The following is an 18980-nucleotide window of genomic DNA, read 5'->3' on the forward strand; positions in this document are numbered from 1 at the left end:
AATATTTTTATAACAGTAATACAAAATTTTGGTCAAAGCCGCAAAACTTTTTTACAGGAACTATCTATATATGACACTCAATTTTTGAGCTATACGTTAATTCAAAACATCTATGCGCTGTAGAAATATAGTTTTTCGAATAGTTGTAGTTAAAAAATTCTTGGTTCGAATAATCTAAAAGTATTCGTGGAACTGATCCATGCAATAGATACTTGATTTGAGAAAAGTGGCAGGAAGATAAAAAAAAAATAAATAAAAATCATCGGGAAGAGAATTATGTGAAATGTCAGAATTGTTTACTTAATCACGTGGCGAAATACAAAAAATTATAGATTTTCTAAAACAGTTCTAAAAATGTTCACCGTTAGTATTTTTTAATCAGAAAAGTTAGCAATCTTCAAGGAGATTGTCTCGCTCAAAATTGATACTGTTGACTAATTTTATTACAAGACAATCGTACATTGAGTGTTTATCGAATTATTATATTCTCAAGGTAAAAAAATCTTTTTGAAAACACAAGAATTATAAATATTGGAATTGCAAGCAAAAGCTTAGATAACGATGGTTCGTTTCAAAACGCTTTAAAAGGGTTGATAATATAGTATATACATTAGGGTGATCCTTACTTAGGGTGTTGACGATTTTTTTTCAGACCATCCCCGAAATCAACTACAAATAATTCAAAAACAATTTCCTAATTCTTTCAGATTTTTATGTCAATTCTAACCCGTGCCAGTAACTGGATGGATATCACCATTTAAAATACACCTGTTTCAAATACATTCTCAGCATATAATTTATTGTAAGAGTAACGATTTTCGAATCAATCTGTAATTGCGAAGATTTAGTGAGTATTAGTACTACTATCTGAGAAAAAATCCCCATCGTCATATCAACCAATCTCGACGAATTGAACACCCTAGAAATTTGATTTTTTCTTTTTATTTATAAGATATGCAATTGTCTAAATTGCTTGGTATGATGATGTGAATTTTTTCTCAGATAGTAGCACTCATGCTCACTAGAACCTCACATTCGTGGATTTTTTCGATCATTATTACTCGTACAGTAAAATATATACTAAGAACGTGTCCGAAACACTTGTATTTTAAATTGCGAAATCCTTCCTCTTACAGGCACGGGTTACAGTTGATATAAAAATGTGAAAAAGATTGTGAATTGTTTTTGATTAATTTATAGTTGATTTGGTGGGGTGATCCGGAATAAATTTGTCAATATTCTAAATGAGGACCACCCTAATATACATTAGATTTCACCCTATGATTGCTCGTTTTATTGAAAAGCCTATTTTCTACTCAATTACTGAAAAAGATTTCCTTTTTTTCGCTAGTTAATTCCGTATTGCCATTTTTTTGTAAACATCAACAAATCGGTGCAATGCTGTGAAATTAAAAATCCAACGATGCAAACATGACGATAATTGCGATTTTAGGGCAACCAACCAGGGGTAGGGATTCATGGATGACTGGAAAATGTTGGCACAAAATAAATTATGCGAATAAAATGAACCTTTGCTGTTAATGAAAAAGAGCTTGCACAAAGTGGCTCAAAATTCAACAAAGACGAGTCGATCGTTAACGTCGACGAAGTGCAAGATACGCTCGAACAATCATCGATAATGTTGAACTTTTGGTAATCAATGGATCCCTTAAATATTTGCCGTTCAAAAAGTATTTTCTCATGTGTTATGGATGGTGTCGATACTATGGAACTTATCTTGCGTAAGCAATCTTCAAATCAAATCAAAAGAAGCTTCGTTTTAACTGTACAATTTTTACCAGTGTTGAGCGAATTTGTAACTGAATAATTACAAATTACATATTACAATTTTGGTCTGGATAAAAAAAAATCAATTACAAATTATCAATTTTAACTGTTCCACATTGGATGAAATTATTTATTCTTATGTTCTCTAGGGAGGGGCAAAAAAATGTGGCAATTGCTAAACTCAGTCTTCGTTGATTCCTAAGAAGAAGGAAATGAAAAAAACCTAACCTAATTAACAAAAAACAAGCTTAACCGCGCTGTATATTTTGCTGTTCCCTAGCTTCCCGTCATCTCGAGGTCCGTGTTCGAGATACTCGAGAGACTTGTTAATCAAGATCTGACTGATTACCTGAAGGCCGATACGCACCTCAATAAATTCCAATTAAGGTTTTGTAATGGTTCCCGAGGTACTCCAGCTGCTCTTACTTATCCTCGATTAGCCTTAAATACACTATCAAAAATCGCACAGTGTCATTACTTATTCCATTCGACGTTACAAGTACCAGGCCACTTCATTCCTGTATGAAAATTATCTGTCTCGACAACGATACCTTATCGTTGGCCACTTTGCTTTATAGGGTCTCTGACATGCTAACAGGATGCATATTAGAACAAGTGCTATTTTTTAAAGAAAAAAACAAAACAAGGGACGTCATTACCCCAAGGGAAAAGAATTTTTGAACCAACAAAATAGATTCTGTTGGACTTCATTCGCTTCGATCTAGTATCCGTCGTTCGTTCCAAATACGATGACTTTGATTCAACAATTTCGATTTAGTTAATATGTCAAAATGGTTCAGTCAAGCGCATTCCTTGATTAAACAAAAGCCTTTTTTTTTTATCGCGATCGAGTCAAGTGTATTGATTCAAGTGAAACTTTTGACGCGTTTCCGAAATTGAGTCAATTAAATATCATTTCACTTGAAGTTTATGTACTGTTCCTCCGAGTCGCATGTTCTTTGACAAAAAACAATTAGGTACTTCAAATAAAATAAGTGCATTAACATAGCCAATAAAAAATGTACATTGATTAAATGTCATATCATGGCGATCTGACCGGAGTTTTTTTGGCGTAAGCGGTTGAATCAGTTGCACTAATTTGTTTACAAGGTAAAAGAAGCACCACATGCTTTGAAACAAGTAGAGAATATATTCATCGTAAACATCAGTATACTAGTACTGTAAACAGCCACTAGGCGGTGAACTTTCTCGTTACGGAAGTAGATTCAGCGTTAGTCCTAAAATCGGTTTTCAGAAGGTGCTCTGCAAGGTGCGTACCTAATCAATCATTGTAAAACGATGCTTGAGAATAAACTGATGGTTTTCGACGACTTTGGTCTCAATCGACTCAAGTCTTCTTAACCTATGATTGTCATGATTTTGAATCACATTGGTTATACAGTTTTTCAGTTATTCCGATCGCCTACCTTGACACGACTACAGACACCGATTTAATGCCAACAAAGTTTGAATCTGAGGTCAAAGCACATTCGCTAACATCACGTGACGACATCCAATATGCCTTTTAAGAATACGAAAGCCACGAGCAAATGGGGCAACAACGATGACTCGTATCTGAAACCTATCAAAAGGAAACAAAACTTATCATTCAGTTCGCAGATAGCTTCTGTATAAACATGACTTGCGGGGTGTCTTCAACGGCCGTCTCGAGTGGCTTGGTTATGTGTTTGCACACGATCCATGCCTAATGTAGGCAGCTGAGAGGAGAACGTAGTGTCGTTGAAGAATGGGCCGCTCCATCTTGTGCGCTGCCACGTATTTATTATATTCCTGAATGGTCAGCTGAAGCACCTAAGGCGAGTATTCTGGACGGGCACAACGAAAACCCCGAGTTTGACCTCCCGGAATTTCGGTGAGCTTCTGTAGAGTGAAAGAGGGTGAAAAATGTACGAGCGCTCATTTTGGCTGTGGATGTAAACAGTCGGTCCCTTTCGAGAATATCGCTGTGGAAAATTTCTGGCACGGTTTTTGCAAACAATTTCCCCGAAATGATGATAAAATTAGATGAAACTTGTTCGAAATGTATTTTGAAAACGTGCTTGGGTATTCTGTGATAATAGACCTCGGATCTTCGTGAAAACAAGACTGGTTTGTAACGTTTGTTACGTATTCACGAATAATAATGTTCGCGGTTGAAATGAGAAAGTGGTTGGAACGGAAAAAGAAATTCGTAGAACAAGAAAGTTTATCAGTGGGATTCCGATACAAGCGTAGGAGACATGCAACATTTTCACCACAAGCCCGTGAACACGTTAATTCAAAGAGATCCGTGGAATAAAAATCAGCCTGATAAATACAATATTTGTCAAATTTATTTGATTATATGATTGTATAATTCGTGAGCTACGGTAATTCATGTAAAATGCAGAAGCAGAAACAATATTACAAACAAGCACTTGGATATAAATTCTTACAGATATAGAATCGCTTTGGAATGGTGAAAAATGTACAAGACACACTTCTGTTTCAATGTCTCGGTAATAATGGAATATTTGATTTTTCAAGATTACACTGCTGTCGCTTTTGATAAACGAATAATAAAAATATGGACTTGACTGTTGGGGAAAAAATCTGTTAAGTAAAATTGCACGAATTTAATGAATTGCTTGCTATTTTCGCGCGAGTTGTAGTAAAAAATAATATTCAAATGTGAGCTCTACTTTATAACTTTAGAATTTGTTTTGTTCTTGCATTCTTGTGTAAATTATCGTAGCTTATGTTTTTTTTCAATATCTTCCATTTCTTTTTTTTTTTTTTTGAACCCTAACTGCCTCAATTTTTTTTTTTTTGATACAACAATTTGATATTTTCAAAAACGACACGATTGAGATACGTTCTATCTAATTTTTGGTCATTCCAATCGCACATTTTCTTGTCAGAAAATTTGCATTATCGAAAGGAACTCACGCTGTGTTATCTTGAATAAATTCATAGTCAGCTTGATCGTTCAAAGGCTTGACTCGATTCTATTTTGAGTTGTCACAAGTATTTCGTCCGGCAAAAATGTTTCGTTGAATTCAGTAAGTATTGTGCGCCGCATTTGGCTATAGCATTTAATTGCATCTTCAGTTGCACGTCTGGTTTTATATTCTTATCCATGTGCCGCATGCTTTGTGTAAAACAAATTTTACCATCACTCACAATCAAATAAAATTCACCAGGGACCAATGGGGACCAATTCTTCCGACTAAAAGAGATATGGAATTGTACAAAAAAAAAAACTGAAATTATAACGACTAAATCCCATATTTGGATGAAAAGTGTATATAAATAATCCAACGATTCCTTTAGCACTGGAGTATTATGCCAGGTCTGCGAACACGTAATGTTCTTGTTCTAGGATATATGAATGTAGTGTAAGTTTGCTGGGTGTTACACAATTTTTTTTTATCTTTTCGACAATACAATTTGCTATTGTCATTGACTGCCACCAAACAAGTTTAGTGGCGTGTCTCCAAAATAGTTTCTTGGAAACATGGTTGGTTTAAAACGAAAACCTCACATATCGCATCACATACGCTTGGCAGATTTGTATACATTTAGAGTTACGTAACGCTAAGGATTCGGGTATACAAACATCTTTGAAGCTACTTTTCAAGCGGGAAAGCGTGCCATCTAGTGACCGAGATCGGTATTACTGTGAATAAATTGTCATTTCGTTTGAAATCGTGAAACATGCGCATCAAAGAATCAAAAAACTATCGAATGGACAAAAATTTTATTTCAGTGAAATAATGTTCATTTCGTAGGAATAATAATTCATTTGTTACAAGCGCGTGTGCAATGGCATCGAGAGTTCTTGAAATCAATTTCAAGGCCATGTTTGCAATTTATCAACTATACGTGATTGTTTAAAACTTTAAATGTGGTATATTTCGCAACTCAAGACCTTTTTCATGGTTTCACTCAAACAAATCCTCATTTACTTGAATGGAATTTTTTTTTTGTTTGAAGTAGTTATGTTATTTGATGAACAAAATAATTTTTTTAAATGAATATATTCAAACCTGTCTTGTGAAACAAATTCTTGTTTCAACGTATTACACATTTCTTTGATCATACTTATCATCGATTATATCGGACTAACATAACATTGAGCCAAATATACTATCTGGCAATAACGTTAATATTTCAGCAAGCGTAGGATTATTGTTTCCAAACTTCCGGTACTTTCGAACCGACGTGTTCAGCGGTTGAGGTTCTATTTCTTTTACGAATTAAACGAGGTTTGTTGATTCAAGCGAAGTTTCCGTTCCGAAAGTTCTAGTTTAATTCCATGAAGTAAATATGTACTTGTTTGAAGTACATTAAACTCGAAAGCATATAGAATTCACATCAATGCATCAATATTTTTGTTTAAACTAAAAAGTGGTTGGTCTTAGTGAGAAATTGTTCGAACCATATAAACTGGAAGTAAAAAAAAAAAAATTAGCTATTCGGCTCGATACCTTTTTTGTCCTCAGTATACAAGTCGAATATATTTTCACGCACGTTTGTAACGTTCATCCGCGTGCTGAACCTCGACGAACCCGACTCGTTGGTCATAAATAACCCTCCATCTTACTTTTACTCTCCCCCAAAATCACCTCTCTCCTTTCATCGTCTATCTCCTCTTCTCAAGCGTTTGAATTCGCGATAGAAATACGTTTTTAATTAGTAGACTTTTCCGAGGGGCCAAAAGTGAACGCGACTGAAAGCGAGAAGGTTCTTTCAAGCAAACGTTCACGGGGCGTGAGTTTCCAAAGAGTTCAGGAAAGGCTACGGTGACCGTTTCATGCGGAGGATAAGATGCCTGAAAAAGAGGTTAATTCGCAACCCAAGACCTCCGGTCCTTGTGTAATCTTTTGCTCGACGGTGGCGGAAAAATGGGCCAAATTTTGTTAGGCCGGATTTCCCACGATTCAAAGTGGAACGAGCGATGCTGCAAAGGGAAGCGAACCCCACTAAAGAGCCAACGCGGTTGCTATTTTGTTGAAGAAAAACAGGACGAGGATGAAGAAGGTGAAGGAAGAGGAATAAAAAGAAGATATCAAAGGTAGAGAAGAAGAAGAAGGAGAAGGAGAGAAGAAAAGACGGAAAGAAGCTCAGGGAGGGAGGGTGGGTGTGTTTATTCGGTGCTTAGGGCCTCGAGGCTCGCAGATAAGGAACTGCCGGTGAATTCTCGCTGGAATCTGGGCCTTGAAATACAAGGCAGTAACCGGAAAATGTTGGATGTTCGGCCCGCGCCGCATTCTACGCAATATAAGTTACCCACCTTCTTTGTATTTATTGGTCGAATAGCGCGTTCCATCTCATGCCTTGCATGAGGCCGTATACCTTGCCCTGCTCACTTATAACCGCAAGAAAATACACCAAAGGCATTTCTTACTCGCTTACGTTCTAATGAAACTTTGTTAAGTCCCTTATACGTGTCGACTGCCCGTCGACGTGAGGTTTTCTCAATTACACTGGTCAACGGTGGTTTTGTTCCCTTTGATATTTGACTGGTCTTGGTAAGATTTGATGTCAACGACCCCAGGAGTAAGCTTAGTTTTTCGAAATTGCCTCCAGTTATTTATTTTGTCGAAATTTTCATACGTGACTCAAAAATCCAATATTGGGATGAAAAATTCGATATCTTTTTCAATATCTGAAGTTTAGGAAGAAATAAAAAAAACATGTCACACATCTTAACGGAGAGAAAGGATTTTTTTATTATTTTTTTTTCCCCCGAATTTTGGTGTTTGAGAACGCAGAATTTACGAATAAAATCATGATTATTTTATAAACCATCCCTGCTCCTTACACGATCAAAACAAATGACATAAAAACTAGAGCCAATCCAATATAATCATGATTTATCAAACACGAAAATTAACGAAAAAAAATCAGGGCGACGGAAGAAAAAAACTTCTTCTCTTTGTTGAGTTGTGTTATCATTGCAACAATCTGACGGAAATGGTTGACGCTTATTGTCATTATTAATTAATTCTAGTGATACAAAGCTGGGAGTGAATCTCGGCCTACATACTTTTGGATGAAACACATCCCGATAATATTATATGATGAGTTACCGAGGTATAGATTCAAAAAAATTGACCAACTTTTCTTTACCTTAACCCATTAGGGAATAACTCACGCGAAAAGTACCCGGTTTTCGACCAGTATCATTCTGTGATATATTGTATTACATCGGGGAATATTGTAACCCATTCGATCTTTTGTACACTATAGTGCACAATCTTGATTTTCGTTTTTCACGATTTTCTCGAGATATACTGCAGATTAAATGATCGCCGAATACATGAAATACGGGCAAAAGTTTTTGACAATTTGACAGCCGCTATTTGTTTCATAGAATTATTCTCATATAACGAGAAAAATGCAAATTTTGAATTTGAGACATGTCCAAAATATCTCAAAATCGTTCAGAAAGTTTTTCTTTACTCAAATAAGGACAATTTGAGTCACTATTTTTATTTTAAAGTGAACAGGTCAAACTTGTATTCTTTCACGCACTAATTCGGCCATTCCAGGGGTAAGAAACACCCTTAAAGTTTTCCTCCAAACATAAGGAATGCAACTCCGAAAGGTCAAAATACCGAGCAAACTATTCTCTATCAATAATACGTTTTCCTTTATTATTTCATTCTTAGAGAAATGTTACGATAGAAATTACGACGTAATTACACCTATGGTATTGTCTATGGTATATTAATTCGACAAGATTTCTCCAGTAAGTTGTACGAGTTTCTTGAGTAGCTTATGGCTTGGTTTTTACAAAATGAAGAGTAAGTCAAGTTCTCCGTTGAGTACTGGCAAGCTTTGTTGAATTTTTATTTAACTGCACGCGTATAACAATCAATTAGTTTTCAAAGTAGATCATTCGTCTTGCATCACCTATGACTGTATTGGGTATAATCTATTTTCAACACCGTTGCGTCGATAATAATTCTAGAATATATGTTACTTATTAATCTAATTTGCGCTATTATTTTCTGTCCTCTTAATCGAGAATTCATAATATTGTCTATTAATGGCGAACAATGTTAATTATAGCACTAATAATAACCTTTTCGGGTACCTACAATTCTATAATCGGATAGTTAGTGCCCATCATTATGGGTGTGCAACCGTCCGGAGATGATCAATAGAAACAATTATGTCAAGCAAAAAATACAAAGTTATTTTTGAGAAATTATACAATGCGGATTTGTGCAAATCAGCTTTAAGGGTGGTTCTTAGCGCTTAAAGGACAAATGAGCGGGTGAGGAAATACTTGTTTGATGTTGTCCAATGCTCTACGGAACATCACAGGACAAAGAAAATCGATGAGGTACACGTCGAGTACTTTAATTTCCTTGTCAGACAAGATGAAATGGTCACGTATTCTAACAATATTCGAACGAATCTATGCGTCCGAACAGAGGCACTTGAATGTCTTCTTTTCAATATCACTGTATGTGGCTTAATGCAGTGTATTGTTCAAAATAAGGACGAACCACTTCTTTACGGTTGAATAGCCGCAAAGGGCTTCGGGAGAGACTTAAAAACAGCCGGAAAAAAGTTGTCCAATTCAATTGTGCTCCTACAATAATATCAAATAATATCCAATCGTTCTTTGGGCACGAAATCTGAGATAACGGAATTGTAAAACATTTTTTTCTTTCTATTAAGGTATGCTGGAAAGGGGGTGGGGGCGGGGGGGGGGGGGGGGGGGAGGGGGTGGTTACCGCTGGACGGTCTAAAATTATACCTATTTTTTAGGTTATTTAGGTTTTTTTTTTTTTTTTTTTTACCGAAAATGAAAACACTTGGCGCAATATGAGTTTGAGGGCCTTTTTTATTTATACTTACAAGAACAATTCAGAATTTTTTCATTAAAATTATTAACAAAATGTAACAGTATCGCGCAGATAAGTAGCGAACGACCACGGTTTCAATCCGGTGGCGTAGATTCCTCGATCAATTTGATACGGTCGACTTCAAATTTTGACACAATCTGTAAAGTTTATTTATCGATTTCAGCTTGCGACTAGATTTTTGTACTTGAATTCCATAATTTTCTTTGTACAAATTTTTTTAACAATATTTTCGTCCAAGAATGACATTTTTTGTTCACAATGATATATATTGTATTTTTTTTATTTTTATTTGTAACATTTGAGCCACAAGCTCCAACCCGAAAAGGTGAATGAAATCCAAAAAGAAATTTCTATCCGTTATAAGTTAGCCAGTGATTTTACGAGATTCTCCAAGCTCTCAAATTTGGCGTCGTTCGCTACTCATATGCGCCATTTTGTTGCTAATTTCAATGAAAAAATTCTGAAATTTCATTGAAAGTATAATTAATAAAGCCCTCAAATTCAAATTACTCTAGGTGTTTTCATTTTCTTTGCAACAACTTCTAAATATACGTACGAAACATATGTACGAAAAATCATCGAATCAGAGTTATTTCAACTAGTATGGTTTTATGATAACGTTCCTATGATCCTATAAGTAGTAGATACGGTATTTAGGAAAATTGTGTTGACCACGTTAGAATACATCTTATGTGTCAAGAGTGTCGGATGACTCTCTGTAGACATTTGAAAACATTGATGTGAAACTGAATAACTGAAGTTCTCATATCCAATTAATGACGGGACTAAACTTCGATGTCATCGTCAGATGACCAAGTTGACCAAGAAACTGGAGTGCGATTTGTTCTCAAGGGACTGAAATCCGTTCGGGAAATTCTCTGTCCTTGTAATCGATTTACCGTACAAAATGAAGACACGCAGAAGTTATTATTGTGTGTCGTTCTCTTGCACAACTGTCTCGCGAGACGTGCGAATCGCTTCGCCTGTTCGACCCACGAGCTCTTCTGTTCTCTTGTACCCACTTCACTGTACGAAATGTAAAATAGTTTTGTGCGAAGATCAGACGCACTGCATAATTGACCATACGACTTTGAACATGGGCACTCTTACAATCAGCAAGACTGGTTCTATGTCTAGGTGGCTTGTTTCATTTGACAATTGGATAAAGAAATTCGAGAACGAACCTTGCCAAGTGTACAGATCTAGTTGGTTATTCGGAAAGCGTTTAATTCCAACTCCTATGGGACAAAAATTTGTTCTATCAACTTAGGCTGTATGCAACTTTGCAATGGGATTGTAGGAAACTCGTTAAACATTCGGAAGTAAATTCATTCCACGTTGAAATTGGGTTGTGCTTTCTTGGGACTTCGGCAGAGTCTATAGTTATAATTGCCTTTCTCAAAGCATGTAACACATCTCCACAAGTCCATGTTCCACATCTTGATACTGTAAATTTGTGCAGCGTGATATACTTTGAGAAATGTGTCGAGGCAGATGTGCTCATCAATGTTCGTACTTACCAGTTACAATCAAGTTTATTTTTTTTATCCTAGGTGGATGCGTCGCGACTTGACATTCGTAAAGACCAGAATCCCTGAGCGATGCGTACTGTATTTGCAGCCTCCAGTTACTGGGATACCTGGAATTGAAACTTGTTGTAATCGCAACAGAAGTGTAAACTTCCAAGTCGCTTCTGTCCGCGCAAATTCGCTCAGCAGAATGGATATATGTGGTGGAACTTCGCAGTGCGGTGCTAATCCAGGGCGGATGAAATTGACGATAATTGAATTAAGCCAAGCTTGAATGCTTTGGTGACATTCCGTACATTATACAAAGGGTGAATTCTCTTACAACTTAGTGTAAAACACATCAACAAAAGCGTTTGCTTTCCGAATGTACAATTGGACAACGTGCAGATACAATTTACGCTAGTTTCTCATGAATCACGTTTGTCTTGACACAAGCAGAGTAATTTTTCAAGTGGTGAACTCCAACGAATTTCGATGGATTCTGGGTACGACAATTTGTACTCATTTCATGAAAAATTTGAATGTTACAGTAGTTCGTATCAACATAGCTTCGTGTGTAATAACACTTTTTCGATATCATGACAAAAAACACGATAGCAAACATTCATTCCATTTTGGATAAGTATCAATTGAGTACCGCACAATAAGCTCAGGAGGAAGGAAATAGCTTTGAAGAAATTACAGCACCGGAGAAATATGATCACCTTACCGAAAACTGAGGCTGACTCGCTGATCGGCGCTGTAAACCTGCCTGGCGACTGTTAGAAGGTGAATCGAATCCTTGATGTGCTGCACCCAGGTCACCTGTAATCACATCAATTGGTAAAAAGAAATGAGAGTCATTGGCGCCCAAGATAAAGTGACGATACGGATAACTCGATAATGCACCAGGGGTAATTGCCTTCTGCAATGTGGGCGACTCTCTGCTGCGTTGCACTGAAGTGACCATTACAGAGTTTGGTTATTAGATAATGGAGACTGTTAAGCGATATGGTTGCTTAATGGACACCACAACGCCCTGCAGGGAGACATAGGATGTTACCATGAAGCGTTCGCGGTATACGGAACATCGGCCTCTTTCTATGCAGAATTTATATTGATGCACATGAAAAACGATTCGAAATATCATGCAACATGTTTTGGAATGAATTATACTTCAATAAATTACCGTAAATTCCAGCACGTTAAAAACTGAAGGTACTGTATCGATTCATATCCGTTCTGCCGTTTGTTCGAAATTAAGGAAATGCGTAACCGGAAGTAGGAGAATTTTCAAAAGATTTGTGACACGTCTTTATCGAATTCTTAACGAATCGGCAGACGTTTGTTTAAATAAGTCCTGACAATACTCTGTAATTTATGGCATTTTGAAGGATTGTTGAAGAATTCAAAAATTCGACATTCTGCAATCATTGGCGACTACTGTGGAACAATTTTTGTGCTTAAATCAGAATTTCAATCTCAGATAGCGTTAGATTGACAACAGGTTGTATTAGATATAAATCAAATAATGTTAGAATGTCACCGAAAAATATTCTACAAAAGTCCAAGCCGCATATATCTTACGATTCATTCAAATCGCTTGTAATAACCGGCAATCATAGTCAACGAAATGTGATCCACAAAGTTACTAATCCATCTCAAATTTCACAAAGTCAACTCTACTTCTCAAAGGTTTCAAAACTTGGAATCAGCTATGGATTGAACGAGCTGTCACTCGGCTATTAATGCAGGCTTAACCAGCATCCAATTACGAACTGTCAAATTAGCTTTCGACAAAGTTTCTCTCTTCATTAATTATTCATCAAAGTCATGATTTACCCTCATAACCATACGATATTCATAGCCATCTCCAATCGTGATTTACTTCTAGAACGTTTCTCTTCAAGTGACGTCTATAAGTATGGACCAATTGGGAATCGTAAATTCAATTCAAAACTCGTGATGTACATTTTTAGTGAAAGATAGAAATGAATATTCGTACTTTGCAAATGTACAATTTTTTAATCCTTGTAATTACTTTTTAAACAAACGCAATAATTGAAGTCAGCAGTGAGATGCATGTTCGTGTTTCCAAAATTGGTAGGGAACGTTCTAATACAAACTACAAATTTCTCATTAGCATAAAATGTGCTAAGATCGCAGTGCACCGAATAAAGTGGATCAGTGACAGTGTCTGAAATGAGAGATTTTTACTACGAAATGCACGTGTGAATTCCTTGATGACAATAAACAGGAACGCCAAGCTTCTTCTGCAAGCTTTTTCATTTTTATGTGTATGAAAATTCGCGCGATTTATATGGAATATGGAAGCACTTGGAAGCGTGTCGTTTTCTGCCTCATCTCTCTCATCTTTCTGCTTTATCTCAGAGAGCTCGAAATTTCGCACTCTGGACAATAGCGTGCGTGTCTTGAAGAAAATGTACTGAACAAATGAAAAGGTTGTTAGAAAGTGTATCCCAATTGTTACTCTCTATTTTTCTTGCATCGTTCATTTTCAATGAAATATTATTGGCTTTGGAAATCCGGAACGGATTCATAAAACTAGATGATAAAGGCATTGAGCCATATGAAAACGTTAAAAAACTACGTATCACAATTCGAAATGCTGAGCCATAATTCTGTCTCACACTTTATAATATTATAATTCATACTAGTGCAATGCTACGTCGACGTGAACTCTAGGTACATAATAAGACCTCGAAATATGGGAAACGAAGTTTCAATTACCTTGGTCAATTTGGTTGAGGAATTTCATTCACTGTCGAAAATGAGACTTTTTCACCTTCATGACCTTTGATCATTGATCGGTAGACTACTTCAATCATGTGTACCGACGTATTGAGTTTCTATTGCACTGTGATCTATTTTCATCAAGCTGCCGCAGACAAAGACTATGTAGATATCCTCTTACACTGAAGGCTCAACGTTATTACGCCAAGATACTTCGGGATATTTACTTACATCAGTGGGCGAATAAGAGACATTAAAGTTTAACTATTCAGGTAACATACTGCAGTAATTCAATTTCTTATTTCTACACTCTGAAACAAGCTATACTTTTTTCAATTGATTACGGTTTCGTATAGTAATATCTTGAATATTCTTATCTCAATTCCGTAATTCGTCTGTTAGTGATACAAAATATTTCACCGGAACTGGAATAACGGAAGTTTTTGTAACGTTGATAAGGGTTCTACAGAATCATTTGCTGAAACGATACGCGAAAATAGAAACGTAACGAAGCAAGTATCTGTTAGAATGGTTCAAAAAACGAACTCAGGAAAGGGAACTGCTTTGTCTGTTAAAAAATTATTGATTTGTCGTGAATATTTACTGACGAATCAAGTAAAAGTGTAAGATACGTTGGAAAGCAAGTATGACGGAAAAGTCGGAGCTCTGCATCAAATTGGAAATAATTTATGAAAACTGTTGTGATTTATTCGTATGGAATTACGAGTAATACCACTATACGGATCTTAAATGAACAAACGCAAGGGGGAATGTCTTCAGCGTTGATCATGGTCGAGGGGTGAGTCGATGAAATACGAGAATGTGTGAAAAATCTCGGTGATTGAGTAGCTAGACGTGGGCGAGACATTATTTTGGCTCAAGATATGATGGATCTTTTCAACAGTCCAAGAAAGACTTGAAACCCGAATAGTTCTTGATGCGTGAAGATGATGTCGAGAACATCGACATTATATTATCCCGCCCAGACTTTACTATTGCAGTTATAGGTATGAAAAAAAAAAAAAAATTATCCGCCTGAACAATAAAATGTTGAGACGAAATCAATAGAGACATATCAAACCAACAACTAAATTTGCAAATGCAAAATGATAATACTTTGATCCCGAAAAGATTCGTCTGCTGTTCCAAATATATGTAAGTACACTTTCTTCACGTGATGTTCAATGTAAGTGCTTACAGAACGGTTTTAATAGCCGAATGCTCCAGGTACATTTGATTGGAAATACGCATTTTATGATACGCAGGACGATGTTTTAGGCAATGGATACATGATAAACAAAACTGAAACCAGGTAGAAGCACTTTTACTCGTATCGCTGAATTTCGTGATACTCATGGTCGGAATTTTGTGGCAATGATAGGATTATTGCGACTGGTGCTGACGCGTTACTGTCACGATGAAGCCATGTAGTGAACGGTTTGGTCTACCAGTTTCCCAGAGGGAATGAGTCAAACTTGACCATTTCGTCCTTCAGCAAACATTGAACGGGATATAAAAGAGGCGGTGTTGTGTTTGGAAGGCTGGCAGCAGTTTGGTAAGATATTATTGGTTTCCGATAATCGAACGAGGAGGACACGACGCGACGCCCCGAAAAGGATGTTATCAAGGACCTCTAACAAAAAATGAAGCAACCTCCAAGGCACCTAAAACCATAAAATGAAAAATAAATGCCAAAAATTATATATTAGTAATCGCTCCATCAGGTCTTGCGATGGTCGATTAAATGGCTGATGTAGCATCTCTCCTTGTACCAAATTCTCGTAGGTTTAGACGAATCTTCAACGTACAAGTGAAGGTTACTTTATGAATGTAACAATTCGTGGCAGCGGTGGGATGAATATACATGTATTTGACACGTAGCAGGGAAATTCAAGGTCATGTAGTACTCCTACCTTTACCGACCGAGCAAAATCACTCTTTTTCTTCCCAAACTAAATGAACAAAGAAACGGAAAGGGTCCAAATTTTGACGGTGCATATTTAATATAGAAAGAAAATGGGTGAGTTCATTCGGTCGGTAAAGGTAGGAATACTACATGACCTTAAGATGAAAGCCACAAATTTTTCATTGGCATAAGATGTGCTAGGATCACGGTACGCAAAACGAACTTTGCATTGGAATACTTCGCATGTCACGTACCATCACTCTTTGTATCAAATGGCGGTGGGTTTCAAACAAATGCTCAACCGATTGACGATAACGACATGGATCGATCATTTTACCAAAATTCAGCTTTCAGTTTTCCATGCGGTTATAATATCTCACCGAAGATTCAAAAAAATATTTAAACCTCGTTTCAGAGTTATATCGACACACAACTTTTGAGTTATTGGAGGTAATATATTGATGCGTATATAATTTGTCGTGAATCGGAAGCATCGACAACCGCTATTCTCTTTCTATTCATCTCTTGACGTCCATTGATATGAGATTACGTTTGATCGATTTACACGCGAGCTTCTAATAGAAGCAGATTTGCCTTTGAAAATTCCCGACAGAAAATTTTATAGCGAATTCAGCCTGTATGGATGTTGCCTTGTATTTCAGAATTGTTTGCCAGTCAATCGCGGTACTACGAAGTGTAGTGAGAATGGTGAGTGGAAATGATTTTTTTAAATTGAAATATTGCATCTTGACGATTACGTGACGATAAGCACTAAAACTCTTCAATTCCGATGCCGAAACCAATCATACGGACTAACGATAAGCCGTCATCTGTTTCAATAAAATTCCATTTTTGCTGAAACTCCGACCGGTTTCATGGAATTAAAACGAGTTTCATTTTATATGCATACTCCACTGGTCATCGGACAGTATGAGTGATTTCTATGTATTGCATATTCTCCGGTTACACGGTTACAAGAATGGACCATAGCCATGATGCATCTGCGATTTTCTACACGCAATTCAAATTTCAATCAAATTGAGCGATATATACTGGAGGATAAACTTCCGATAAGAATTTGTATCACGTTCTAGTTATCGAGGTGAGGTTTAAGTCAAACAGTGTACGGGATGGTGAAGATACGTCGAAATGTTTACCATTTCCGTAAACATTATAATTTCCCGTATACAACTAGATACATATTTATTTATGTATATTTACGCGCGCAAGTTTGCGTGGGTAGGTATATATATATATATACTTGTATAAATATGTGCATACAAATGTGTGGAGAGGCAGGATGCCGTGTCGGAAACTGTAACTATACATTGGTTAGTCGTTTCAAGGATTAAAATACTCGCGCAGAAAAATTGGTTCTATTGTTAGCTGGTGAGTAAGTTCAACTATTACTAAAGTGTTCACATCTGAAAGATACGATAAGAATAATAAGACCAGAAGATTTCACCAACATATATAGATACAAGTTCATCGACCATCCGAATTTCTGACCTTATGATTAATTGAACATCGAGAAGATTTTGAGCTTCCTTTTTACTCGATTGAGATACTTAAGACTGTCAGTTAAACTCACAATCGGCTGAAAATTTTCATATCAACGAGGTAAGTACCGTATTAATATTCAGACCCACCTAATTGATTTTATCAGAGATTTTAATCGGCACTGCAATACCGAAATTATACTCTTCGGAATTACCAGTGATCAGGGGTGGGAATTTTATGGTATCTTCAAGCGAGGCTAAGGCTAGCAGTCAAAATTAACAGCGAAACGTTCTATGTTCATTCGAATAAAGTAGTGACGTACGAAAATCGAAATTTTGTGAAATATTTTGAACCTCCAACACTTTTATAGAATTATGAAGATAAAACTGAAGTGTATTTTTCTATCTACGAAAAGCTTAAACACGCTTCGCTGCTGACTCTGGCATGGCAGGTGGATTTAGCTTCATTATACATGAAGGTACCGGAGATGAATTTGCTGCACTCTCAATGACTTTAGTCATCACTTGACACAATGACTTAGCTCATTATCGCACCCGTGAGTAAGATCACGTAGTTTTCAACAGCTGGTGGTTTCGTGTTAATGACAACGAGATTCAGCCATTTTAATGCTGTTCAACAGATTTTCCTTGCTAAGCCTGGTTTCAGTATAGAAATAGATAGACGTATCGAAGATATATATGTTTTCTGCGTCCTATCGTATTCTACGAATATTATTCAAAAACTATGCAGAGTGTTTTCGCGTACACGCCGAAACATGTTGGGTTGCCTACCACTGAGGGGAACAAATATCGGTAAAATAGACTTACGAGTCATAATCACTTTAGTCAAGTCAAATCGTATAATCACTTTAACGTGACTCTGGAACACGATCACTGACCACTTCAACATACGTTATAAATATCGAAACAACTACTTACCCAAAACCACACAATTTGACAATACGGGCAGTTTCAGCTCACTCGCAAAGACTTTGAACCCACTACTTACCGATAACTTGGTAGGTCTTCATTACCAATATTTGTTCCCCTCAGTGATAGACAACCGAACATACTGCGGTGTTTACCCGGAAACACTTGTTTAAATGTGTAAAACTTGTTTATGTAACGTGAAGTACACTGTGAATGTGCCACGTGTTATTATATTATGAAACCGCAGCAACGTTGCAACGTGGTAAAGAAGTGGAGTCTTTCTAAGAAGTTGAAAATGTTTTTCAGGCAGTTGATATAACATCCTAAATAGGTAATTTAGACGTTACTACGACATTCTCGACAAATTTTTTAGCATGTCAGGTTCTTTGATAGAAATGTTACATAGCTAATTTAGTTAATATAGGATAAGTCTGCCAATATTTTCACATTTCGCCAAAATCTGCCTGCATTTTGACAACTGAGTTTATACTTTTGCTAGATGCTTCTTAAATTGCGTGAAAACAGACGAATTTCAGTAAAATATACCGTGAATTGCGTCAATGTAAGTGGATCAATCCGATGTTAAATTAACCATATAAAATTTTCTCGAATTAATACGATAATTAGGATTCGTAAGGTTACAGCTATGGAAATATATGATTTTGAGTACTTTTTAAAGAACAGTTGTTACATCTTGATTATATTAATTGCGTCATATTTAGTGGTGAAA

General features: G+C 36.5%; 1 protein-coding gene across 10 annotated transcripts in view; it reads right to left on the minus strand.

Annotated features, from left to right (window-relative positions):
* Window positions 1-18980, minus strand: part of LOC124186212 — a 312828-nt gene that overhangs the window by 56570 nt on the left and 237278 nt on the right. For all 10 annotated transcript variants that reach the window (XM_046577722.1, XM_046577719.1, XM_046577721.1 and 7 more), the window contains 2 exons: window positions 11892-11986; window positions 11174-11292 (listed from right to left, as the gene is read on the minus strand). In XM_046577722.1, coding sequence (XP_046433678.1) covers window positions 11174-11292; window positions 11892-11986 — 214 coding nt within the window. The remainder of the gene's footprint in view (window positions 1-11173; window positions 11293-11891; window positions 11987-18980) is intronic.

This window comes from Neodiprion fabricii, chromosome 7 (genome assembly GCF_021155785.1).
Source record: "Neodiprion fabricii isolate iyNeoFabr1 chromosome 7, iyNeoFabr1.1, whole genome shotgun sequence".
Taxonomy (NCBI): domain Eukaryota; kingdom Metazoa; phylum Arthropoda; class Insecta; order Hymenoptera; family Diprionidae; genus Neodiprion; species Neodiprion fabricii.